At 47.0% G+C, this 25,492-nt stretch overlaps 1 protein-coding gene across 1 annotated transcript in view; it reads left to right on the top strand.

Moving 5' to 3' along the window:
• jarid2b (jumonji and AT-rich interaction domain containing 2b) overlaps positions 1 to 23,438 on the top strand; it is a 102,868-nt gene extending 79,430 nt beyond the window's left edge. The window contains exons 5-18 of the mRNA XM_076755182.1: positions 3,660 to 3,878; positions 7,270 to 7,514; positions 12,880 to 14,344; positions 16,357 to 16,940; positions 19,499 to 19,591; positions 19,728 to 19,846; positions 20,034 to 20,104; positions 20,291 to 20,405; positions 20,498 to 20,603; positions 20,718 to 20,900; positions 21,782 to 21,912; positions 22,050 to 22,236; positions 22,604 to 22,711; positions 22,968 to 23,438. Of these exons, the coding sequence (XP_076611297.1) occupies positions 3,660 to 3,878; positions 7,270 to 7,514; positions 12,880 to 14,344; positions 16,357 to 16,940; positions 19,499 to 19,591; positions 19,728 to 19,846; positions 20,034 to 20,104; positions 20,291 to 20,405; positions 20,498 to 20,603; positions 20,718 to 20,900; positions 21,782 to 21,912; positions 22,050 to 22,236; positions 22,604 to 22,711; positions 22,968 to 23,198 (3,857 nt within the window). The 3' untranslated portion in view covers positions 23,199 to 23,438. The remainder of the gene's footprint in view (positions 1 to 3,659; positions 3,879 to 7,269; positions 7,515 to 12,879; positions 14,345 to 16,356; positions 16,941 to 19,498; positions 19,592 to 19,727; positions 19,847 to 20,033; positions 20,105 to 20,290; positions 20,406 to 20,497; positions 20,604 to 20,717; positions 20,901 to 21,781; positions 21,913 to 22,049; positions 22,237 to 22,603; positions 22,712 to 22,967) is intronic.
• Positions 23,439 to 25,492: the final 2,054 nt, after the last annotated feature.

Genomic DNA, 25,492 nt, shown 5'->3' with positions numbered 1-25,492 from the left:
GTCCGTGTGTGCGCTTAGGTGCACGCGTGAGGCTTTTTCTATCTGTTGAGCGTGTGTATGTGTGCTGCGGTCGCCCAGCCTCCGAGGCCTGATCCGCTGGTTAAAAGCCAGAAAATTGTACTTTGCGACAAAGTGGCACTGCTACAACCACTTATAATTGTCTGCATCCTACTTCAGATGCTGTATGCCAAGAAACCACAGCATAAACACACACTGGGCAAAGGGTTATGAGGCTTTCTTTAACCAGACGTAGTGTGAGAGTCTGTCTCTTAGCATGTGGACCGCTATGGATTATGTGAAAGCCATATTTCAGCGTTGTCGAGCAGATACTTTCCGTCCAACAGCCCTCTTCTGGAAGTTAAAGAGAGCAGGTAGAACTCCAATATTATCTGTTCAGGGAATCTGCTGCCACGACAGGTTTTTTTTTTTTTTTTTCTTCTTTCTCCCTCCAGCTTTCTGAGGAGATAATTAGAAACTGGCAGAGCTGCTGTGTGAAAAGTGGGATCCAAGGCACAACAAGATGTATTATTACCAGGCTCTCTTTTTTAACTGTTTGGAAAATCTTTGATAGGAGCTTGAAATGTAAACCGAGCTTTTCAAAACGGATTTAATGCGACATGTGGTAACCACAGGTCCCCCGGCTCGCCAATAATAGCAGTAATAGTTGGTGAACTTTAAAAAGAGAATTAATCCACGTTCAAAGACACAGCTTACAGCTTAGAAAAGAAAGCCGGAGTAATGATTTCAATATGTTATTATTTAATGTTCTCATGACAAAAGCAGACAGTAATCCATCAAATCAGCGTCATTGAAGATATTGATTTACAGCAGTTTGTTGGTAGAGAAGGAGCAGCGCCTGCCAGTGCTCTCTTAAGGACGTCCTTTTCTTACTTCTTAGTTGTGCAGTGGTGGCTGTTGAAAGCAGAATGCTCCAGTATTCAGCAGCGCTCTGGTCTGCATGGTACTGGTCAGCACCAGTTAAGCCTCGCACCACGTCCTCCGCTTTGTCATGAGGAAAGCCCAGGCTTAGTCAGGCTGTCACTGGAGTATTGAGTGCATCCTCACACACACACACACACACACACACACACACACACACACATAAATGATAAGTCTTTTCCAAGTCGAGCCCCATTGTCCACTTCTTGCATGAATGTGTTTGTGTGTGTCATATTACATTATCCACCCATGATTTAATGACTGAGCATCTTGTCTTCAATCCAAAGCCTGTTGTCCACCTACAGGCCTCGTCGAGCTAATTTCTGGCTCATGTGTAAGATAAATCAAACGTGGAAGAAGTTTTGGCACCCTTGTATTATCTCTAGATTTCTATAAAGCCACTTAATAATGTATTGAATGTGTAAAATCTAAGATAAGTATTCAGCACCCTCCAAAACAAGAGTGCTAATTAAGTAATTGACTTGGCTAATTCTTAATTCACTCTCCGCGCATTTTAAGCACTTAATGCAGGCTAGTTAAATTCAGCCTATTTTTCAGAGGCTTAACTTTACTTTAATTGACATATAATCACGCATTGCTTCCCATTAATGCCCTTTAAACACTGCGGCTCCTCGAACAGTAATAAAAAGCACAGTAGTTGGTCATGCTATGCAGTCGACTCATGCGTTCATAAAATCCATGGAATCCATTGTTTCCTTCCAAACTGAGCATTATTTTACTGAATTTTGCACTGTGTCCACCTTTCCTCATCCCACACATGCATGCGTATACACAGGCTTCTGTGACTGAGGGAGGGTCTGTTCCCTTCATTTATCTCTCAGCAGTAATTGGCTAATGATGAAGAATCACTTGTGTTGCCCATTGCCCATACAGTACATCTATAGGGGAGGTTTATGTTGCCTTCACTGGCCCTGCAGAAGTAGCTCTTGTGGTTGAATCCAGTGTAAGAAAAGAGGGAAAGATCGAGTGTTTTCTGCTGAAACGCCGTCCAGCTGTCAGTCAGAGCTTTGCAAACAGGTCTTCACTTTATACAATAAAACCTAACGTCAGTCCTCATAAGGAAAAGAAAATACACACACAGATGTGGGCATATGGAGTGTGTACGGTTTGATCCAGGCTTGCTGATTGTCCTCTTGAGTTTATATATAAGGGTCTCCAAAGGGGAGCAGGCCTTTGGGTAGAAGGCTGCTGTAGGTTGTCAATTCAGGAGCCATCCACACAAAGAAACACACACTGTTCTCCCGGTCTGTTGTTTCATTTGTGGCAAAGATCAGCATATTACTGAAAAGCTTTTTATGACGTTTCTGGAAGTGTGCTGAGGCATGATGCAGCAGTATTACACACACAAAAAAGTGTGTGTTTGTGCATTTCTATTTCTGTCCAAACGTATCGTGCCAGACACTTCGGCTACGCTGCACGAGCCTGCCTCGCTTTTTTATTCCTGCATCTGTATGACTGAACCAGCTGTTTGCACACTGATTTACGAGTGCAACATTATGAGATTTAATAACATAGCTTTGGGCTTTATGACCTTTTTATGAGAGTGACTGTGTGTCTGCATTCAGCTAACTGAGCTGACATTATACTCTATCCACTGCCAAACACCATTTACCTCCTTCCAGCATGTATTGAGCTAGATTTCTCAGAGATGACAATGAAAATGATGGAGTGTGACAGAAAGAGGAAAGAGGGAGATGGTTGGTTTTCTTCTCCAATAGGGGGAGAGATTGACAGTAATCCTGTTTGGAAGAGTGAAAGCGACAGATTTGGGATTAGCTCAGCAGTGACTCTTTTGGTTTCTAAAGTAACTCTTTTACAGAGTTAGATATTTGAGCACATGCACTGTATATATGTCTCAATAAAACTGTCAACATGGAGAGCCTCTGTGGAAAGACGGCCCTTCACACACTCCAAGCGCTCTGGTTTTAGTTTGAACTATCAGGATATGTTGCAAATGATCCCCTGTGGTCCCCCCTGTCTGCACTGTCTGTAGCCACTGTGTTTGCTGTTTGAACCACCACCTGCTACTGATGTGGCAAACTGTGCTACAAGGAACAGACACATTTACAGGACAAGCGGCAGAAACAAAGGTGAAGGTCGGCAGATAAATGGTAATTTATAAACACAAGAGGTTCAATTTGATTCAGATGCAGAGTAAAGCTGTTAAAGGAAAACTGTCATCGCCTCTCAATCGCTTCAAAATGCGCATGTCCTTGATTGTGTGGATTTTTAGTGTGTGTGTGTGTGTGTGTGCGTGTGCATGTGTGAATGTAACAATGCAGCCGCGATGTGCAGAGCAGTTTACAAAGCATCAATAGGCCACCAGCTGAGATAATAACAGATGAAAAAACCAGCAGCACAATCACTATTATTCACAAGCGCTTGAGCAACTTCTATTTTTACATTAATATTTCACCACTTACACATTGATGTTGATTCATCTGTAATGTCAGCGATTAGAATGAAAAAGACAGTTTCTCCACACATGGAAACAGCTGGGGAATATCAAATAGGATAATATCTCGGACTTTATTCACGGTACCTCTGCGCTTTTCGCCGCCTTTTTCTTATTTCAAAATTGTCACTTTCCCCATGTCTCCTCCTTTCTCTCACTCCTCCCTCCACCCCACCTCGTTATTATTCATCTCCCCCTCTCTGCGCCCCCTTCTGCTCCTTTTCCCCCACCTCTCTGCGCCCAGGTTCATCGGCCCTGCCCAGCAACATGGCCTACTTCGGAAGCTCCCAGGAGGAGGAGGACCTGGAGGAGGAGGAAGAAGAGGAGGAGGAGGAGGTGAGGAACGGAGGCGGGGTCCACTCTCACGGCGGGGGAAGCAGCAGCCAAGCCTCGGCATCCTCCTCCTGCCAGTCGACACCCCGCAAGGGCAAGCTCCCCACCAGGCAGCCGCTCAACGGGCATGGTAAGGACGGGACGGAGCTGGAAGTAACGTCTTCCAGTTTAACCCTGTGGAGAGTATAGAAGCAACTGTTCCGTGTTACAACTCCTCCTACATATTCCCAGAGCTGGATGGGAAGTGCAGCCATTCACGAGTAGGAGTAGTTTTGTGAGAATCCTGCCTGTGTTTACTGTCTGAGGAGACGAGGAGGAGAAGTTAAGAAAGAGAAAAACAAAAGAGAAGAAGTGCAGGATGAAAGTGAGTGAAGAGGAGGGAAAGATGGGTCATGACGAGGGAGGTGAGGGCAAAGGAAGAGGAAGGGGAGTCACGGATGATGTACCAGTAGAGTAACGAGAGATGAATGCAACGATCCCGGTGAAAGATGGAGAAAGGCAACGACAGGAAGAGGGAAACTGTAACCAATCACGAGCACAGAGTGAGTGACGGGACAGAAGACGTGTGCGTTTGTGTGTGTGTTTGTGTGTGAACATGAGCAATTTCCTAAGTTTGCGCTCTTGTTTTCCTCTGCAAAGACTGTGTAAGTCACATGGGAGAGCAGAGCAGCACATCGACTCTTTCCACCCCAATTAACACTTAGCTTACTAAGCCCTAACAAGGTGTTTATGCACGCACTGCAACAGCTGGCCGGGGCCCTCCACACACACACACACACACACACACACACACACACACACACACACACACACACACAAAGCTGTGACAGCATACGCACACCCCCTAGGGGCACATAGACATTTGGATGAATGCACATACACACACTTGCTTGCATGCAATTGAGCCCAATCCCAACAAGGAAGACAATTAAAAACAAGTATGCTGCAAAAGTCTTATCAGGTGATTTGTGTGTGTGTGTGTGTGTGTGTGTGTATGTGTATGTGTGTGTGTGTGTGTGTGTGTGTGTGTGTGTGTGTAACCCAGAAAAAGAATGTGGTTGTAGAAAGCCCTTGAAACAAATAATCTTTCTTATAAGAACACTGTGGATAACAATAAATAAAATGGAGATTGGTGGCACATTTGTGTTTCCATCGTTGTAGTTTTGGACCTGTATTTTTTCTAGAGCAGCAGAGAAGGTGTTTTGAGCTGCAGGCCCTCCCTCCCTGGCACACTGGCAGACTTGGGAGACATACAATCCTTCCGGCCAGGCGTTTCCCCATGAAACAAGGGCTGGATTTCACAGTTCCTCCTTTTTGCCCTCCCCGTGTCTCTCCCTCCCTCCTTAGTCTGTAGAATTGCCGCCAGAAAGGTTCAAAAGGTGAACGCTTTGCTCAGCTCTTTCCTCTGTCATCCTCTCAAGTGGAATGTGGAGGAGGAGAGAGAGACTGGTGGGATTAAGAGAGAACGAGGCAGAGAGGTCCATAGATTTGCTCACACTGAACTCTCGGAGAACTGTGCACTGCCTTTGTATAGTTCACTGACAGCCTCTGCCGCCCCAACACACACACACACACACACACACACACCTACTTTTCTCTGGTTGTTTCGATAACATCCGTAGCTGCAACCTGAAACATGAACTGCACATATCTGTTTAAGGAGCACGAACGGTAGGAAAGTGAAACCTGTTTGAACGAATCCAGGCTTGTTGTGTGCATGAGGACGGCTTAGCCCTCTTACTTATCTCATATAAAAACACTGTTTGCGGAGCAGCTGGGCGCCTTCGCTGTGATATGCTAAATAAATAGATAAGAGGGGAAATAGGCAGATATACTTAGCAGGGGACAATAGAGACGAGGGGGTTAAGGACAACCAAACGGACGTTTACATGCGTAGCTGTGCACACACAGTTGAGACTGGGTCATTGCTCCAGTGTTGAGACAGTGTTTATGTTGTGCTGGCTATCAGGCGCGCGCACACACACACACACACACACACACACACACACACACACACACTCTCACACTCCTGAGTACATTTTGTAATATTAAGATAGGTGTCAAACGTGACACTTTTATATGCAGCTTGGGCCGCTCTCCAGCAGGAGCAGCGTTATATGGGCTCTCAGGGTGGAGGAGAGGAAGGGGTGGGCTTGGGGGGGGGGGGGGGGGGGGGGACTTGAGGGAAAAGGGAGAAACAGAATTGGTGAAAGCGAGAGAAACATTTTGCTCTGGGAGGTAAAGAGAGGCAGGAAAGGCCCTACATTGTAGGCCATTCATCAGCGCTGGGTCTCTCCGCTTCGCTCTCCCGCTCGGCCTTGTGCCATGTTGACATAGCTAAATTAAACAGCTTTTATTGGGCTCAGTTTCTTGCTTAGCTCACTTCTCAAAATGTCAGGATTTCTCTTTTTTTTTTTTTTTATTGAACCAGGAGCCCAAGATCCCTGCAGACACTCAACACACACACACACACACACTTTTGCATACAGAAACATGCACGACGCTCAATGTTGAAACGTACATGCATGCCTTAATGTCTTAACAACACAGTGTACTGTATATGTTGTGCATTGTGTGTGTACTGTAAATGCTGTGTGTGTGTGTGTGTGTGCTGTGGCCTCCTGCCATTCTTTCCGTACAGCCTGTTGCCTGTTGATATTAAGACGCCGTGAAACTTTAAATTGAGCCTCATAAAGGCTGAAGAGAGAGCTATTGAATGTGTATGTTAATTGCCTCGCTCCCGTTCGACTCGTTTAGCATCACCCCCGGGGGCTGATGTAGTCTACGTCCATTTTGAACAGGTTCATTGACATGTAGTATAAAGACGTTTTCATGCACGCCTTAAATCTATGCATATTTTACTGATTGGGGGCTATATGTCAGCCAAAAGCCTGTCACTCCAATGTTTGTGCGGGCTTTTCCACTTGGTCGTTGTGGTTTGGTTCCAGGGGTTTATAAGCCCATTCTGCACTACGGGGGAGGACTATTGAGACTTATGCCCATATATTGGCATTGGCATATGTAGACGGTAGCCTGAAAAAGCATAGTATATGTCCTAATAAGGTTATTTATTCCTTGCTACCTTATAGGAACTTTCCACGCCGTCTTATTTTCTTTACGGTGGTTTAATTTGTTATTTTGTCATTTTACTGCTGTAGTTTTGACTTAGGAATTAATACTAGGTTGCATAAAATGATATAAAATGCGTGCATACACCGATCTCAACAGAGAATCGTGCAAAGCTTTACTGCAGAGTTTGTACTGATGATGCATTCCTGGCAGAGCCTGAAAACTGGACCCTGTAGTGTCTTCATGATGTTCATGAAAGTGCACGAGGGCATGTCTGTTTAATATACTGGAAGCAGATAAACCAGTTAGCTTCATCAGTGGTCAGTCATATTGCGACCTTATTAAGCTCTATTAAAAAATGTTAATGGGAAAACTGCAACGTCCCTCATCCTCCATATTAACTGAGAGTGACAGAAGCAACACACCTGACTCCTCTGTTTCCTCCTTTCCAGTGTTCAACAGCCACGGTAAAGCAGGGACCAGGGAGAGCCCGAGGCCCAAGGCGGGAGCTCACGGCAGGGATGCACCTGCCCCGCCACTGCCACCTCCTCCGCCTCCACCTCCGCCCCTCCTGAGGGAGCGCAGCGAGCGGGCGGAGGCGCGGGAGCACGCGAGGGAGCAGCAGGCCTTGGCCAACAGTCGAGGCTCAGCCAACGGGCTGCCGCCGAGGAGAGCTGCTGAGGAGCTACGCAAACAGGTAGCGTACGGCCACGAGCACCCGGTGTTTGAATTTCAATGAGATGACGAAGCTGTAAGATGCTAAACACCACGAAGGGAGGAAAGAGATGAAAGCGCGCCTATAGCTTCCCCGGGAGACCTTGGGAAATGTGACTGTAGCGTGCAGAAGGTTTCTCCTACAGGAGGCTTGTGTGGCCGGTGAATGGTTTGCATAGCTCTGTAATGACAGGAGCTGTCATGGAAGATTCTGTATTAACAGGCTCGAGGTGAAGCATGCTTGTTTGGCTTTTATGCCCATTTGAAACACTTTCTTTTCATTTACCCATCTGCCGCGTCCTCTTTACATCCTCCTCACAGCGATTCCTCTTAACTACTCCTGAGCCTTTCTTGTCTCCCTCCTATACTTTCTCTTTATTGCTGGTTTGCTTCTTTGCCTTCTCCGCGCTCTTCCTTTTCCTCTCTTCTTGCAGCTCCTATCTTCTCATCTCTTCGCATTTTAACTCCTCTCTCCTCCTCCATCCATTGTGTCTGGGAGAGTAATGATTGTGTTTTGGCCTGCCCTGACTGCGGCTATATTTAGAAGTGCTGGCTAGGGGCTGTGAAAGCCTCCCTCCCTCTTCTGTGGCACTAAGCAGGTTTTAAGGAACCCCACATAGTGAGAGAAGAGGAGGACAAGGAGGAGATGGGGTGGAGGTGGCCTTCGTCAGAAAACTGGCATTCTTATGTTCACATCAGCTGGTCAGGAGCTTGCTGAGGCTTCCTTTATTCTTTTCCATTTCCTCACCTGCCTTCTCCTTCCTGTTGAATGCCAACCTCTGTCCATTGTTGTTGTTGTTGTTGTTGCTGTTGTTGTTGTAGCAGCGTTCTGCAGCCGATGCAGACTCGGGCATATGCTTCAGGTTTTTTAAGTGGCTGGAATTGTCCGGTAAAACCAACAATGAATCTCAATGAGAGCGAGCGCCTGCCAAGACAAACTTGAGCCTCACTTACTCACTCGTCTTTGTTGTACGGCTCTTCCTCTGCTCTCTTTCTCCTTCTCTTTCAGTCCACTGTTGGCACCCTGCTTGATTCCTTTTGACTCCTCTCATAATGTGTATTTTGTTTTTCCTCTCATTCCACCTTCCTCTTATTATATCGCCGGCTCTCTCGGCCTCTTTTCACTCATTTTCTCTTCATGCTCTCTCTCTTCTCTCTTCACTCTCTCTCTTGCTGCTCCTGTGTCAAACAGACGGATCTTGCCCTTGACAACATGGCTCCAATCATTTGGAAGGATTAGTGCTTTTTTTTTTTTTTTTTTTTTTCCTTCCCTTTCCTCTCTCTCCCTTCAATTAGCACGAACAGTATGTGTGTTAACCGTGTGTGTTCAAGACACACACACACATTTATACCCACAGCCGACTGTGAAAATACAGGCTAAGCCATATAAAAGGTTAAGTGATTATGTAGCCGTAAAACGAACTAGGGGTTGTGTGTGTAAAACCGGAGGGTAAAGGCATTATCATAACTCAATTCACCCTGATTCAGTACTCCCAAATTTAATAGCGGCTGATATCAACAAAATACACGCGCCGCGAATGGACCTTTTTATAAAACAATACGATTCTATCTGTTTTAATTAAATAACAAAAAGTGGGGATGTCAGTGAAGCGGACGCACACAGCAGCAAGCGCAGGTGGGGCCAAACCATTTAGCCGACTCGGCGTCATTTGAAAAGGACTCGGCACTTTTCTTGTTTAGCTGTTTGTCCTCCGCCGTCCTCAATTAGCCTCCTCCATAACACAGCAGCATGTTAAAGATAACAAACCGGTGAGATATGTAAGATTTGTTGCTTGTCTTCTTGAGGCAAGCCTCTTCTGCCAGCCAGCGAGTGGCTACTGTGTGCAGGTCTCTGCTTTAGAAAAGGGGCTTTTGCGTTGTGTGTGTTACTAGTGCCAGCGTGTCCTGACCTTTCTCTAGCTGCTTAAAAGTCAACCTGCCCAGGGCCGCATCGCATCGTGCCCTAATAAGACAGCAGAGGGGAAAGAAGCCTTAAGCCGGATTTATGCCTTGCCGTCAAGGTGTTCCGGCAGTCGCGCCATAAATGACTGTGGCGTAGGAATTGATTTATAGTTCAGCACAGGATTTAACCCGTTGATTGTCATCGCGCCACCGTAGCACTTGATGGATGCGTGTCGCGCTACCGAGCTGTGACACGCATGCATTATATGCCCAAATTTATGTGTTTACATTATTTCGTTCTCCTGGCGTTACAGCTCACGGCGAGAGGAAGCTTTGCACTGGAAATGGCTTCGCTAGATCACAAACAGAAGCGTTACCGAGCGTTTCTTCACCCGAACAATCGAGCAGCATGTTGGAGAAAAGTGAAAATATCAAAGCTGACCAATCACACTTAGAGTGAATGTGTCCGGCGAACAGAACAATGCTGCGCGTCGGCCTGCGTGCACAACCTTCTTCTCCATCTCCATTCTTTTGTCAGCGGGGCTTTGCAAGGGTTAAACTTTCTGCTGTCTTCTTCTATCCCCTGGCTGGCCTTCTCTCTCTCTCTCTCTCTCTCCCTTTCTCTCTCTCTCTCTCTCTCTCTCTCTTCCCCCTCTCCTTCTCAGGGCCGGCTCCTGCAGATGTTGCCTGTTAAAAATCTTCCTGCCAGGCCTCAGCTGGGCTATAGCAACACATGATGTCATCTAGACCCACCTCCCTCTCCCTCCCCTTCCCCGCTCACATGCGACTGAAATCCACTCCAGAACTGCCTGCCTGCCTGCCTCTGTGTGTGTGTGTGTGTGTGTGTGTGTGTGTGTGTGTGTGTGTGTGTGTGTGTGTGTGTTCTATTTTTTCCCTTTGGCTTCAGCGTCTTTCTTGTTCTGTTCATCGTCGTGTCTGCTGAATGAATTTTCTCGTCCTTCTTACCTGTTTCTTCCTCTCTTCTCTTTTCCGTCCCTCCCCAGCAAAGTCTCTAGCTCCCGTCTCTTCTCTCTTCTCTCCTCTCATCATCACTCTCTTGCCATCCTCCTTTTCCACCAGACCAAATAATTAGAGAGAGACAAGTGAGGGAGACTCGCCGAGCTGCCCCTGAGGAGAGCCGGTCCGCTGAGCCCCCCTGTGGCAGGAGGCGGTCATGACAGCGTGTCTCAGCGCTTTGTCAGCAAACTGTGGCTGGACAAATATAGCAGCTATCTGTGCAACTGCTGCTCTAGCAGTCCGTTACTATTTCAGCACTAAAAATGTCACATTAATGCTTCATGAGCTGCGAATGAAACGGTCGAATAAGTTTGAACTCTGTCGGATTAGTAATTAATTTTGAAGTAACAACAGCAGTGTGCAACTTTTTTTTTGAGGAGCCCATAATGTGACATGTATGAAAAGCGTGCTCTTAAGGCTTCCTTTATCCACTCATATTGTTAGTGAATTCTCTTTCATCCCTCTCCTCACTCCCTCTCAACACCCCTTCTTTCCTCCTTCTCTCCTTGTCACCTTGTGTTTTTCCATTGTGAGGGGGAGTGTGTGTGTGTGTGTGTGTATGTATGTGTGTTGGGGGGAATGATTGACGGAGGCAGGGTTAGGTTTCAGTCCCCCCTTATCTTTTAATGGCCCGGTCTTTGTGTCGGTGCCCCCCCCTCCTCCCCGCCACCTGAGACAAACAATACAATACATGCACGCACGCACGCACGCACACACACACACACACACACACACACACACACACACACACACACACACACACACACACGCATACACAAGTGTGACACGAGAGCCCTTCAAAGGCAAACCTGTCAATGGGCCGGCTGTCAGCTCCCTCCTGTGGCGCCCCGACTGTGATTGATAACTCCATCTCTCCCATCCCTCCTCCTTTCTTTCTTCTGTGCTTCGCGTCCAGCTGGGTCGGACAGAAAGACACAGATACTGTAGATAAATGGCTTCAAAATCGGATTACAGATGCAAATTTTTAGGTTTTCTAAAGACAATCAAGCTGGCTTATATACAATGCGTCTACCCCTGCATGCATAGTAGATATTTGAGAATAAAAACATAAAGAAAAGCATATTTGCCACACCGCCTCCAGCTCAGCCCCTTCAGATATTGGCAATCAAATACTGTTCCTTAACTTTACAGAGCTCTGAAGGGCCTTCTCTCTCACACACACACATTCACACACACAGACCAATCAGAGAGAGGGGAGAGAGGGAGAAGGAAAAGGGAATGAGAAACTCGTGGCAGCGCTGAAAGTGGGCCATGAAAACAACATAGAGATGAGGAGGGAGAGAGAAAAGTGGATATTCTTAGAAATGCATACAGGCGAAATATAAGTGGAATGTGGGGAATGAAGTGATTGAGCAAAAGGCAGAAATAGCTCGACAGACTCCCATGCACGCTTTAATTTCACACAATGGAGTTGTGCACGTAGTGACGTGGCCGTGAGGCTCTTTGTACCGAGGGAGAGGGTGACCATGATCCTTCCCACAGCTGCAGCCAGTGAGCCAGCCATGGAACCAGACACCGCTGTACCAACCCTCTGATCTACAGCTGGGGGCCTCAAAGACTTCACACACAGTCATGTGTACATATGCGCTCCCTTTCTCTGCCTCTCTCTCACACACACTCACACAAAACACACAAGCAAGACCTTTATTCACAGCACAAAAATTGAATTATAGCATTTAAGGGAACCCGTGGCAAATAAAAGGCTGTTTTTATGTGCACAGGATGGGATTTTATTCCGTTCCAGTGACCCCACCTCCTACCTCATACTGTCCAGCCATCTGCTAGCAGAAACCGTGGAGCCATCCCTGCTTTCCTCCTCATGTGTCCCATCTCTTTTTTTTTCTCCTACCCGCTCTAAACTGTTGTTTATCTCTGGATGTAGTGGTTTTGGTTTTGGTTTGCACATATCCTTTTCTAAATCTCAGCCTTTGTGTTGACAGCAGTTTGAGCTGCAGTTTACAAAAGTGTCCTGCATTTGAAAGTATAGTAATCAAGACAGTTGATTGGTTCTCTAATGAATAGCGTAGGTTTCCACAAATAGCTTTGGTCTGACCAGCCAAAAGCTCTACTGCAGTGCTCGCGTCTGAATATTTGTCCTCTTCATTGTGGGGGGAGGGTGCGCCCGTGCCCCTCGTGTGTCTTCTACTTTCTGATTCTAGAGTACATTTCGGGAAGTGCTTTCGCCGTTTACATGTATGACATTCAACGATCTGATCAAACAGGATTCTTTAAGAGATTTATGCGTTATCAGCATACTAACCCCTTTCCCCTCCAGCGAAGTTCCCTGTTTTCCAAGATACTTCCCCGTTACTTCAAATGCATGATTGATCCACAGCATCGTGATAACATTCTGCATCCAAGTCGTCTAATGTGTACCACCCCTCTCCCACTTTTTCTGTTGATCCCAGGTCTCTAAAGTGAACGGGCTGACGCGGGCAGGCTCGGCACAAGCTGTTGGTGGTGCCAAAAAGAGCCGCGACTTCCGACTGCCGTCCAAAACTGTGAAGAAGTACACAGCCACCGTGTCCAAGGGCCACGTCACTTACACCAAAGCCAAACAGAAAGAACTGGGCAAGAAAACCAAACTCAGCAGCAGCAACAAACACAACAGCGCCGCCTCGGCACCATCGTCAGCGAACAATCACAATCAGCACAGCCAGCCAGCAGCCAGCAATGGGCTGGCCAACTCAGGAAAAGCAGCGGCACCAGCCCACCACAGCAATGCAAAAACCCGCAAACAGGTGCTACTATCCAATGGGCTGCACAATGTGGCTGCTGGCGCCCGCCTCAACGGCAGGCTAAACGGGCAGCGGCACAACACCCTGGTGAAGGAGGACGGACAGAGACAGTGCCAGCGCCAGCAGGGCCAGGGGGAGTGCCCGGGTCGAGAGGGACTGCGTAACTCCAAGCGGCGTCTGGAGGTGCTGCTCAACTCGGTTGGGACGGGGGTCGTTGAGCAGAAAGCCAAAACTGCTGGCAATGAGGCCAAGAAGGCCAAGCTTCATCCCACGCCTCTGGAGACACGCAGCAGCAGCAAGAAGGTGGCCAATCAAGAGAAAGCTGCCACACAAACCACCACCACCCCTACCACTCCAGTTTCTAATGGACATGAATCAGAAACACCCCCCTCACCTAAACAAACTCCACCTGCCACCCCACTTCCACCTCCCACTCCCCCTCCTCAACAGACTCCCTCTACACCAGCAGCCAATGTGGAGCCGGTGAACCAGCGACCCAAGCGGGCATCGGCTGGCAAGCTGATGTTGATTCGACAAGCACAGCAGCAGCAGAGCAGATCTCATAGTCGGAGCTCCTCCTCTTCCTCCCCTTCATCAGGCCAGAATCACCCACAGAACCCCAGTCGTGCCAGCACTACCTCAGACCTCCAACAGACCTCTGTGTCCTCCTCCACCACCTCCTCTGTGCTTAGTTCCACCAACAACCCCGGACAGCTCAAACCAGCAGCACTGCGACCTGCTGACCGTGACAAGGAGTGGGAGCGCGAGAAAGAGATGACACGCCAGAAGGAGCGCGAGCAGGAGAAGGAGTGGGAGCGCCATCGGAGCAGGCCAGAGGGCTGGGCGGCGCTGGGTGAAGCCCCTGTCTTCCGGCCAATGCCACGGGAGTTCCTGGACCCCCTGGTGTACTTGGATGCAGTGAGGGAACAGGCCGAGGCGGCTGGCATGTGCCGTGTGCTCCCGCCACCGGACTGGCGGCCGGAGTGCAAGCTGAGCGAGGAGATGCGTTTTGTTACACAGGTGCAGAGGGTCCACATGCTGGGCCGGCGCTGGGGCCCCAACGTGCAGCGGCTGGCCTGCATCCGCAAGCACCTCAAATCTCAGGGCATTACCATGGATGAGCCACCTGTCATTGGTAAGTGAGCCAACACACACAAGCACACACACATATATATGTGGATGTACACGAGGGAAATGAAGCCAGACTCAGATGACTGGAGTTTTCTCAGGTTTTCTCAGGTTGCATCATGCACGTAAGGAGAAACCTCACAGATCTCTCAATCTCAAACATGCTCATGCTACAAGATTTGAAAATAGTGGCGCATCACACACTACAGGATATTAGTAATATTATCATGCCAGAGGGAGCAATGCACCACCTCACGTGATCTCTCTCACGTGGTCTCTTGAGGAAGCAGATGCGAACAAAATGGAGACTGACGTGGTGCAACAGCTTGCTGTAGTAATGCTTTGCAGTGCAGGGTTGTCTATTCTCAGCGAGAACTGGAGGTGAGATTTTAACTGCCAGTTTCAATAACTGTCAACGGTAGCATGCCAGCTAACGTTAGCCTCAAGGGCTAGAATATTGACTGTTGCTTGGCAACACCGTCAGCTGCTCCGGGGCTAATGACTTGTCTCTCTCATTGGCTGTTGCGCTTCTGTTTGGAAAGTACTTGTAATCATCCAGACTTGAACTCCTCAATATCAAACATGTTTGCAGTTGTTAGGCCGGCCCTGATGAGTCTGCGAGCAGTTTGGGAGGCTTACGGCCGGATCTGTAAACCCCTCACATCACCAGATAATCTGTGCGAACGTCTGTACCGACCAAGGCACTGATTGTCCAGCTGTCTGGAGGGGTGAATAAGGGATAAATCGGCCCAAAACTCCTGTAGTCTGAGCCTGGCCTTAGTGAACAATTGATTGAATTAGAAAGAATAAGCCACAGGTTTCTTCCTGCAGACTGCCACAGAGGACCAGAGCTATCAATTTTACAGGAGTCAATGAAATCCAGACACCCCTTTCCAAGCCGAGGCCTCCTCCAGCCCTGTCTACACTCAGGGTTGTTTTTCTTTCACAGCTTTCCTTGAATAAGATAAGAAAGTGATAAACTAGATACAGTCCATCAAAGGAAGATAATGCACAAGTGGTGCTGTTTTCCTTCTCGGTGTCCTGCAGTCTTGAAACCGTGTTCTTGCCACTCATGCTGGGCTTTATAAAGCTGTGACAAAAGCAGCCAGCGAGCAAGCATCACAAATATTGCTCTTTCCATTGGTATCAGTGGTGCTCTGAAAGCTTCAGTTGCATTCCACTCGATTTTATCTTCCTGTTTATGGACAACTATAACAATGAGGAACAACCTGAGAACGGTCCTGACGGGCCACAAAAACAGTATTTCCCTTTGATTGTCCTGTCACCTTCCGTTTCTCACAATGACATCAGCATTTTATGACCCTTTAAATAGCCCTCCTGTTTGCATGTGTATGCACTCCTTGCATGCACACACGTGACTGTTGAATTTTATTTTTATTTTTGCACCGTGTTGTTCATGTGCTGTGCTGTGTTTGCTGCTTTTGCATGCAGCTGCATTCAGATCAAACCAGTGTGAGTACAGTCAGCATGCGACTGTTAGCCAGAGAGACCTGGCAGCCAGCGAGCCACAGTGGAGCGGCTTCAGCCAGCCAGGATACCCTGCTTCCAAATGACTTCCTTTACTGTGCCCAGCAGATCAGTTCTACATTAACCGAATTTGTATCAGTGTTTGGCACAATGATGGTTCAGATCATTTCGAAAGGTGATAGCTCAATTGGCCGTTTCAAATAAAATGAACTGGCCTGAACGAAATGGCATGTTTAGCCAAAGGAGCAGATGCTCCAAGTTGGCAGTCTTCTTGATTTGATTTGATTTTCTGTGTTTTATTTCTCAAAACCTGAGTTTAGACAAGTGAAAATGGACAACGTCTCTGTGCACACAGAGCAGTCCTGGGTGCATGACATTTCTGTTATTGAAGATGACAAATGTTTCCTTCGATTGGTTTTAAATTGGTTTCAAAGTGGAGTCCTATTGGAAATGTTTAGTTTTAGCCACACTAAGCTCATTCCTCATGTTTCCCCTTAATTAACCATCTCTTTGTCCTTCTGCTCTGCACAGGTGGCTGTGAAGTGGACCTGTCACGTTTTTTCCAGCTCATCAATGACATGGGCGGCATGCAGCAGGTGATGGACCTGAAGAAGTGGACCAAGCTGGCCGATCTTCTGCGCATCCCTAAGTCAGCGCAGGACCGGCTGGCCAAGCTGCAGGAGGCTTACCTCCAGTACATCCTCTCCTATGACTCGCTCAGCGCCGAGGAGCGCCTCCGACTGCAGGCCGAGGTGCTGCAGGAGAAAAAGAACCTGGAGTCGCGCCGGGGCCCTCTGGAGGGTCTCTCGGACTCCTCAGCACCAAGCGCGCTGGTGCTGCCACGCTATGAGCCCAAGAACGGGCTGGTGGGTGGGATAGTGGGAGGGGCGACAGGGCACCACCGCACCAATGGAGTGTATCACCGTCTGAAGGAGCTGGAGGCTCAGGTCAAAGCGGGCCGGCGCCGGCTCTTCGCTCAGGAAAAACAAGGCAAGGAGGACAGGCAGCATGGGGAGGAGCAGCCGCAGCAGCAGCAGCAGCAGCAGCCGCAGCAGCAGCAGCAGGAGGAGGAGGACAGTGGCGTTCTCAGTGATCAGCACAAATGTATTAACAAGGTGAGGACGAAGAAGACCTTTGCTGTTTATGCCACACGTTCAGACAAGACGCACAGAAGTGCATTGTTTCTTTTCATTATTGTTTTCATTGTAAAAGAGGTTTTATGATCACAAGTCATTACTGTTCACAGCTGTTCATTATTATCGTCTATTGAAGTTTACAGTCAGCCATCTTTGCATCAGCGGCAGCACTAAAGCACAGGAACATCTCTGGATGTTGCCTCCTCGCTGGCCTGCCTGCCTCCTGATCTGATCGTAGTTGCCTTTGATTTTTGTCTGTGCAAAGATGAGTCATCACAAAACCGCCCCACAAACCTCCTTCTACTTTTATTTAAAATGTAAGGCAGCAAATGTACACGAGATGTGACATGTCAGAGCCGACTGTGGTAGTTTGTTTGATTTTTGTTAATGAGCATGGTGGCATCCGTTATCAGGTTTTATTCCCTCAACTTAACAAGCCCGAACCAAAATCAGAAATGATCCGCACTTTGTCTTGTTTACATGCTCAATGTGAGACCTTTTGTAACGTGGTGTCAGCGCCTGAGCCGCCTTCAAAGGCCTCATTATCGCTCAGCCAGATGTCTGCCATCTCACTACTGTCTGAATGAAGACAAATGTCACACATGAGGTGTAAACAGCCCACAACCTTCGTAGTGCCACCGCTGAAATTCGAGTGTGTCGATATCGCTGTGCCAGTTCTTAAGTGACAAAATATGCACTCTGTCTCCAGGAGGAGCCAAGCCGTGCTATAAATTGTCACAACATGCTATGACTGGGACTCACGCAGGAGAATGTTAATGCCAGGATGTTGGTGCCTGATGGAATTCTTAATCAGTGCTCTTGGTAACATTACCATGCTGTCAGCTCTCATAGTTTGTGGTTTTGCACACCTGTTTACATGCAGATGTGTCTTGTAGCTGCATTGTTAAGACCTGGTTTCTGGTGTGAGAGCGAGGGACGGCAGTTTTTTGCACTTTGGTGGTTTTGTTAGATATTTCTGTGCAGCTGTGTGCGTGTGTGTGTGTGTGGGTGTGGAAAGGTGGTCAGTCGTCCTGCTCATGTGTGTGTGTGTATGCAAGTTCGATACATTCCCACCTCTCCAGCCTGCTGGCAGCTGTGTTGACTCTGGCTGGATGAAATGTAGGTCAGAGAGAAGGCAGCCCCCGAAACAGCCCTTCCCCTCACCCCTGTCCCGCCCCCTTCAAACCCCGCCTTCTCCGGCTCTCTCCACCCCTCAGCTCCTTTAATCCAGCCCTCTCCCCACGGCCTCTCTCCTTCAGCTCATGCCCTTGCTCTTAGCTATGTCCCCAAATCCCCGTTCCTCTCGCCGACAATCCCTTTGTCTATCATTCCAGTACTCTTGTCAATCCCTCTGCCCAGCCCCAATGCATCAACGCTCCAATCAATCAATGCAAAGGCTCGGGGGGGTGTATGCAGAGATCCACTTGTGCAAACACTTGTTAAAAAAAAAAAAAACAGTGCACTTATTGTTGATGTATGATACTTATTTGCAAAGAGCTTGTCTGCACATTTGTTGCCACAGCATCTTGATGCGGTGAAGCGGTAATTATTTCCGTAATTAAGATAAGTTTGCTCCATCGGCTCTCTCTCTCACACACACACACACTCTGCACAATACTCCACCCATCTCGAGTGTAGATCCCATTTTATTATTTTTTTCCCCTTCCACTTCCTTCGGTAACTAAATCCCTCCTCTGACCTCCCGCTGAAGAACCGAGATACTGTCAACAGACTTGACCCAGTACAGAGCAAAGACCTCTGAATTATAGAAGTGCAATTCAGCTCTGGGACATGTGAATGGCTGTCACCATCCGGACAGGACAGGCTTGTCTAAATATGACCCATCACTTTTCTCCGCAGCTCAGATTTGTATGCATTTTTCATCACCAGCGCCCCCCAAGAGGAGGTTATATTTCACTTTTTCTATCAAGTGAACAAAGTGCATGTCAAGGGTATAATTAACTCTAATTACGCCAGGAAAGGCTCGGGATAAGTGCTGCTACTGAGTCGCCTAAAGAACATCCTGTCAGTGCTTACAAGGCCTCTACTATGCTGTATTATTTAACTGAGTTATTTTCCGACCCTATAGCCATTGTAATAACAGAAATTTGTAATATGGTCACTTTTTGAAAACATCGGGACGCCTAAAAAGAAAAAGGAAAGACAAACTGTCACTGTGAGGAATCCACAAGTCGTCATTCAGCAGCAGGATCCGCACATCTGTTAGATTTATGGTCACCAGGATGGGACAGAGGGTCTGGTCCAGGGGAAAGGCAGACATGGAGCCTTATAGAGACACATACATAAACATGCACAGCTGATACAGTGCATGCATTCACAACGCCTTCCCTGTCACTCTTTAACTCATACAAACATGTGGTGGGAAGCAGAGGACTTGCAGTTCATTGATGTGCAGCCATATTTTCTGTGCTCATGTTTTATTCACGCTCTGATCTCAGTTCGCTGCAGTTGTTTTTTCATGACCCCAAGGCCATAAATATGGTCTAATACATGTGTGTGATGGCTCTTTGTTGCAGGGGAAATCGGTGTCTTTGACTAACTTCTTCAGGATAGCCCGGAACACCATGACCATGTGCTTTAACAAGGAACCAGGGGCTGCTGATGTTGAGGTTAGCGTGCTAACATCTTGATTGTCCCACTCGTAAACTGCGTTGTCTACAGTAGCTCAAAGTCTTAAAGCGCATGTTATTCCCTGCTTTGTGCGTCCTTCCACCGATCTGCTCTCCTTCCCTTCTGTTCTTGCAGCAAGAATACTGGAGGATCGTGGAGCAGAGAGACAGCCACGTGGCGGTGCATTGTGGGAAGGTGGACACCAGTACACATGGCAGTGGTTTCCCCACAGGAAAGTCAGAGCCATTTTCAAAGTAAGTCGCTCGTAGGCCTCACAGCACACTTTGAAGTTCGCACAGAATATTCTGCCTGTGTCACAACACTTCTGTCTTCACCTGTTAACCGGACAGCTGCTTGTATGAGTGCTGGAGGGGTAATCTTGACACTGTATTGTGGAAACAAAGTGCAGAAATGACAATTTTCCTCTTATCTTTTCCTCAGACATGGATGGAACCTCACTGTCCTCCCCAATAACTCTGGATCCATTCTGAGGCATCTGGGTGCTGTGCCTGGTGAGGACATGTGAAGGCTGCAGCTGCTCAATAGCAAAGTCAAAGACAGACTTAGCTGCACAAGAAAGTGTATATAGAGGACGTAAATGACAGCATCTCTTCAGACTCCATGCTGTTGTTACCATGTAGTTAGTAATAACCTATGACCTTGTTTCTCTCTCTCTTTAAACCCCTCTGTCTCCTCAGGGGTGACCATTCCCTGGCTTAACATTGGCATGGTCTTTTCTACCTCATGCTGGTCTCGAGACCAAAACCGCCTTCCATATATTGATTACTTACACACTGGTGCTGATTGCATTTGGTAAGTACGCACAGGGCTGTTTTCTTCGTCTCATGTTTTAAACATACGTTAAAATAAGCAGGAAAAAAAACTTGATATCTGTCCTCCCACAGGTATTCTGTCCCTGCTGAGGAGAAGGCTAAGCTGGACAAGGTGGTCCATACACTGCTTCAGGCCAATGGCACCCCAGGACTAGAAATGTTGGAGAAGAACATCATGGTCAGTGTTAAATACATCGCCACCTAAGAACCATCCTTCTTTGGCATGTGCAGATTTTAGAGGTGTTCACAGAAAGGTTCAGAAACGCTTTCTCTCCCTCTCTCGACCTTCCAGATCTCTCCAGAGGTGCTGTGCCGCGAAGGCATCAAGGTTTACCGCACGGTCCAGCGGAGCGGCCAGTTTGTGGTCTGCTACCCCGGTGCCTTTGTCGCTAAAGTGTGCTGTGGCTACAGCGTGTCAGAGACGGTGCACTTTGCCACACCGCACTGGATGAACCTGGGTTACCAGGCCGCAAAGGTCAGCACGTGAATCTGGTTGAGCAGAGCCGCACAAGGGCCATGATAAATTAAGAATTCCACGTGTGTATGTGGAAAACAAGCAACGGATGAAAATATTGTCTGTAAATATGAAATATAAAATGTCATTTTATGTCTGCGTGTCACACATTGGACATGACGTGTGTGCTAATTTGCTCCTGCTTTGTAATGCCTCACAACACTGGCCCCCTGTGGACGCTGGCAGTTAAAGCTCTGATTTATGTGATGAAACTGAAATGGATAAATGAACTTAGAACCTGGAGCTAGATTCTCTAATCAGCCGGCGTGCTGAACTTTAAGGAGTAATTGTAGCTGCAAGTCTCCCCGGGGGGTGTATTTAAATTTTTTCTTTCGCGATCATGAGCGAGCCTTTGGACCACTGGACCTCATTATAGCCGTAATAGAAGAGAAGAAAATGCTCCTTAGTGTCATTATGGGCATTATGGTGATGGAAGTACGTACACCTTCTGCAATGCCATCGTATTCATAGCCACAGCAGAGACGGCTCTCAAGGGTAATATGACATTCATACGACACACTGTTGTGTTGTGCTGCACTGCCTGAAACATTTTCTTGCGAATGGACTTTTTTTTTTTTACTTAAGAATGATAAACAGCAGAGGACAAGAACCATTAATCTGAGCGTGCAGAGTCTGTGGTTACACTGCGAACAGTTTCAGTCTGACATGCTGAAGGATGCTGTCAGCATCGTTGGAGCACATCATCCGCCTCGCTTTACTCTCACTTCACCGACTTTAGATGTGTGTCTGGATGTGTTTAAACCTCTGACAAGACGAATCCCATCGAAGACAGTTTTTGATTTTTAGTGAGACTCGTGATTGAATAATAATTTTGTGTTCAGGACCTGAAGTGTCGTCGTATAGCCAAACCCTTCTCCATGGAGAAGCTACTGTACCAGATCGCCACAGCCGAATCCAAGAGGGACAATGGCCTTCTCCTCACCACCATCTCCGCCCTACTCAAAGACCTCAGGTAGGATCCGGCTTGTTTGATCTTAATAACTGCTGGACTGTGCAAAATACTGGTGTTTTTCATTAGAGGATGTCTGACTCTCCAACTAAAAACACTCCACCTCATCTCACTTCATGAGCATCTTTCTTGTCCAATAGGAACATAGAGATGCGCCAACGGCAGGAACTTTACAAGGCAGGCTTGCTCTCCTCTGCCCGCTACGGCACCCATGACGGCAGCCTGGGGCCCGGTGAGGGACGCAAGAAGCCCCGCGGGAAATGGTTGGCACTGGAGTCCTCAGAGAGACGCTGCCAGATCTGTCAGCATCTCTGCTACCTGTCCATGGTGAGGGCGTCACACACGACGGGTATAATGTATGGGGCTAGTTTGGAGACATGTGTGGGATCACACACAATAACACACACGGTCTATAGGATGTCAGTGTCATAAATGTTTATTTTCATCATCAATCATGCAAGAGGAGCTATAATTTTCCAGTTTGGTGGCTGTTATTTTGGATTAGGCCCTGAAAGAAACACACAGATTACATTCTGTACTTATGGCTCAATATTTCAGAAGTATCTAAACCAAGATGCCGAAACTGCAAACTCACTAGTGGCATAATGCAGTCAGAGTGAAAGACCTTTAAATGATTTATTGGGTTTCTCGCTGTCTCAGCTTCCTGCTAACGTCTGGGTTTCTGTTTGTGCAGGTGGTTCAGGAGACTGACAACGTGGTCTTCTGTCTGGAGTGTGCACTGCGCTATGTGGAGAAGCACAAGTCCTGCAGAGGCCTTAAGATGATGTACCGATACGATGAGGTGAGCTGCAGCCCTGTCGTCTCTGCTGTCGGTCAGTTCTCTCTCCGTCCACACGGGGGCGACGTCAGCCAGGCTTCCACTCCTCCAGCAGGGAGATAGTTGCTCATCTTCTGTAATTTCTTGTGTCAGTGCTGTAACTCCTGCTGTGTGTGAATAAGTTATAGATGAACAAAGTGATGCAAGACAACGTGGAAGATGAAAAATGGGCTTTGTCGAATCATTTTTTAATCTAGGTTTTTCTGTAACTTCCAATCAGGAGCAAATCAACAGTTTGGTGAACCAGGTGTGTGGCCGGGCCTTGTTAAAGAACGGAGGTGGCGGCGGCGGCGGCGGAGGAGTCATCGTCAGTGGAGGAGGTGTGGGGGACCCCTGCCACGGCTCCAAAGCATCGCCGGCTAAGCGAGGCCCCCGAAAGCGCGCCACCGTGGAGGTGTCCCTGGCACGCCTGTCCTCCAGCCACATACCCAAGGCCGCTGCTGTGTCCTGAGGGGGACACCTCGACATCACCGCCGGGGGCGCTGCGCCCACGTCCTGTCCCGACCCTCCCCGACTCCCCTGTTCTTTATTCGTTTGTTTTCCACATTAAGCAGGGTCACTATCAGTCCCTCCTCCACCACCTGATATTTAAGATCGATTGTTTTTGAGCTTTGAAAATCCCCTCACCTGACCTCAGCCCCCCCCTCCAAAAGATATTCACCTCCCCCCTTAGAATGACAGGCTTGTTTAGAAAAAAAAGAAAAGGAAGATGTCTTTTTTGCACTAGTGTGAAAGAAGAATTTGTTTTTATTCTGGGTGATTTTAGATTCCCCCCTCGTCCTGAAGTCGTCCTTCGCAGCAGTACGAGCATTAAGTGTAACGTTCACGAGAAGACTTGATGGGCCCTGTTCTACCCTTTACCTCCACCACCCATCCTCCCTTAACTGAAATGGGTTACATTTGTTACCTTCTTCTTGCATCACTGTTTCCTGCCCTCATCTCGCCCCTGAGACTGAACCCCATCCCTTCTCATCATGCGTCACTCAGCTGTGAACATGGGACAAATGAAAAGGCGGCCTTTTTTTTTTTTTCCTCCCCGGTTTTCTGAAATGAAAATGAGATCAAGTAGTTACCCAAAGTTTCTCCCTGTCCTTGGTTTGAGGAAGAGGAGTCCTTTTTTTTTATTGATTTTATTCTTTCTTGATGCAGCTCCTGCATCGTTTTTGTTTTTAAAAAGGGAGGGTGGCGACGCGAGGTAAAAACTTGAAAGACAGACGATGTTGGTTAATTGTTGGTTGGCTATGCTTTTTCAAGTTCTATTTTGAATTTTAGCTTTGTTTTTTGCTAGTTTTTTTTTTTTTTTTTGCAAGAAGTCTTCTGTGTATTTTATTTTATTTTATTTTTTTTGTCATTGTGGATGTTTCTGTTCGTTGGTGGATGTGAGAGGGGGCAGAGCTACAGCTGCTTGACCTGTGAAAGGTCATCGCTCACCTCACTTCCTGGTAGTATGGAGGGATCCCTCCTTCGCTAGCAAGTGAAAACCGTGCCTGAAACTTAGCGGGGAGATCCATTTTATTGGTGCTGTTGGTTATAATTACTGTATAACAACACAAAATTTAAATCTGGGGGTTAGCGCCTGCTGTCGGCTAACAGCTAGCTCATGCGCCCCCGCCCCACAGGGCAGAAAAGCTTTCAGGCTTTTCTGGTTCTAGATGTGCAATCGTGTTAACATTCCATTCTTCCAGTCCTCTTGTTTCATCTGTACCAGTAAACATTAATTATTATATTATATTATTATTATTATTTTGTGTTTTTTACTTTTGTTGATCTGATGTGTTATCTCAAGTAGAGCCACTAGTCAAAGAGTGTAAAATGTGAAATATCAAATCCAAGTTTTTGTTTTTGAAAATTGTCCTTTTTTGTTTTTATGGCTTTTGCATTTTTTTCCCTTTCCAGATATATTATGAGTGATTTTTTTTTTTGATTTTTTATTTTTTTTTAGAGAGGAAAAAGTCCAACACAAACAAAACATCGACTTTTTTTGTACATAATCCTGTAAATTTCTTTAAATACTTGAGCCTTTTTCTGGGGTTAAGGAAGAAAGAAAGGAAGGAAGGACTAGAGAGGAGAGAAAAGTTCCAGAGGAGAGTGCTTGATGAAGAAAAAGCCTTACATTTCCCTTTCTTCATCCATGTGAGTTTGATGCTTACAGGGTTGCTCTGGTAAACGTGTATAAAAATTTTAAGTGCTGCTTATATCACTAAGAAAGAAGATATTGAGTAGCCAACGACTGCCCCCCAACCTAGTTTTGTTTGTTTAGCTTTACTTTTTTAAAGAAAAGGGAAAAAAAAGATATGTTCACAAAAAAAAAATGGGTTTTTACATTTTCATTACTGAAAATTCAACAAAAATGTAGTAGCTACTCATGTTGCACTGAGCTTGCCAGTGGTGACTGTCAAGGAAAAATCCTATAATCCAGTTTGTTGGTTGTCGTCCCTCGCAGAAGACTGAACTGTTTTAGGACTATTTAATAAAATACCAAGTCGGGTGTTTTCAACATAATAAAAAGTGGTTGTCAAGTTTTTATGGCCTTACAATATATTTTATTCTGATGGGATTTTTTTTTGTTTGTTTTTCAGTTCTTTGTTTGTTTGTTTCTTCCATTTTCTACAGTATAAACTACTTGCTCACGGTGGGGTCTCTGGTGACTTAATTTATTAGTGCCGCGTCTCGGCCTTTCCCTCCACTCGGAAAGAGAGTCTCATGTTGGTTATATTGACAGTTTTTTACTTTTGCAGTTTGTAC

The sequence above is a fragment of the Chaetodon auriga genome, chromosome 17, assembly GCF_051107435.1.
Source record: "Chaetodon auriga isolate fChaAug3 chromosome 17, fChaAug3.hap1, whole genome shotgun sequence".
In the NCBI taxonomy this organism is placed as follows: Eukaryota; Metazoa; Chordata; class Actinopteri; order Chaetodontiformes; family Chaetodontidae; genus Chaetodon; species Chaetodon auriga.
Note: the sequence above shows the minus strand (reverse complement) of the source record. Positions and strands in the feature narration are given on the sequence as shown.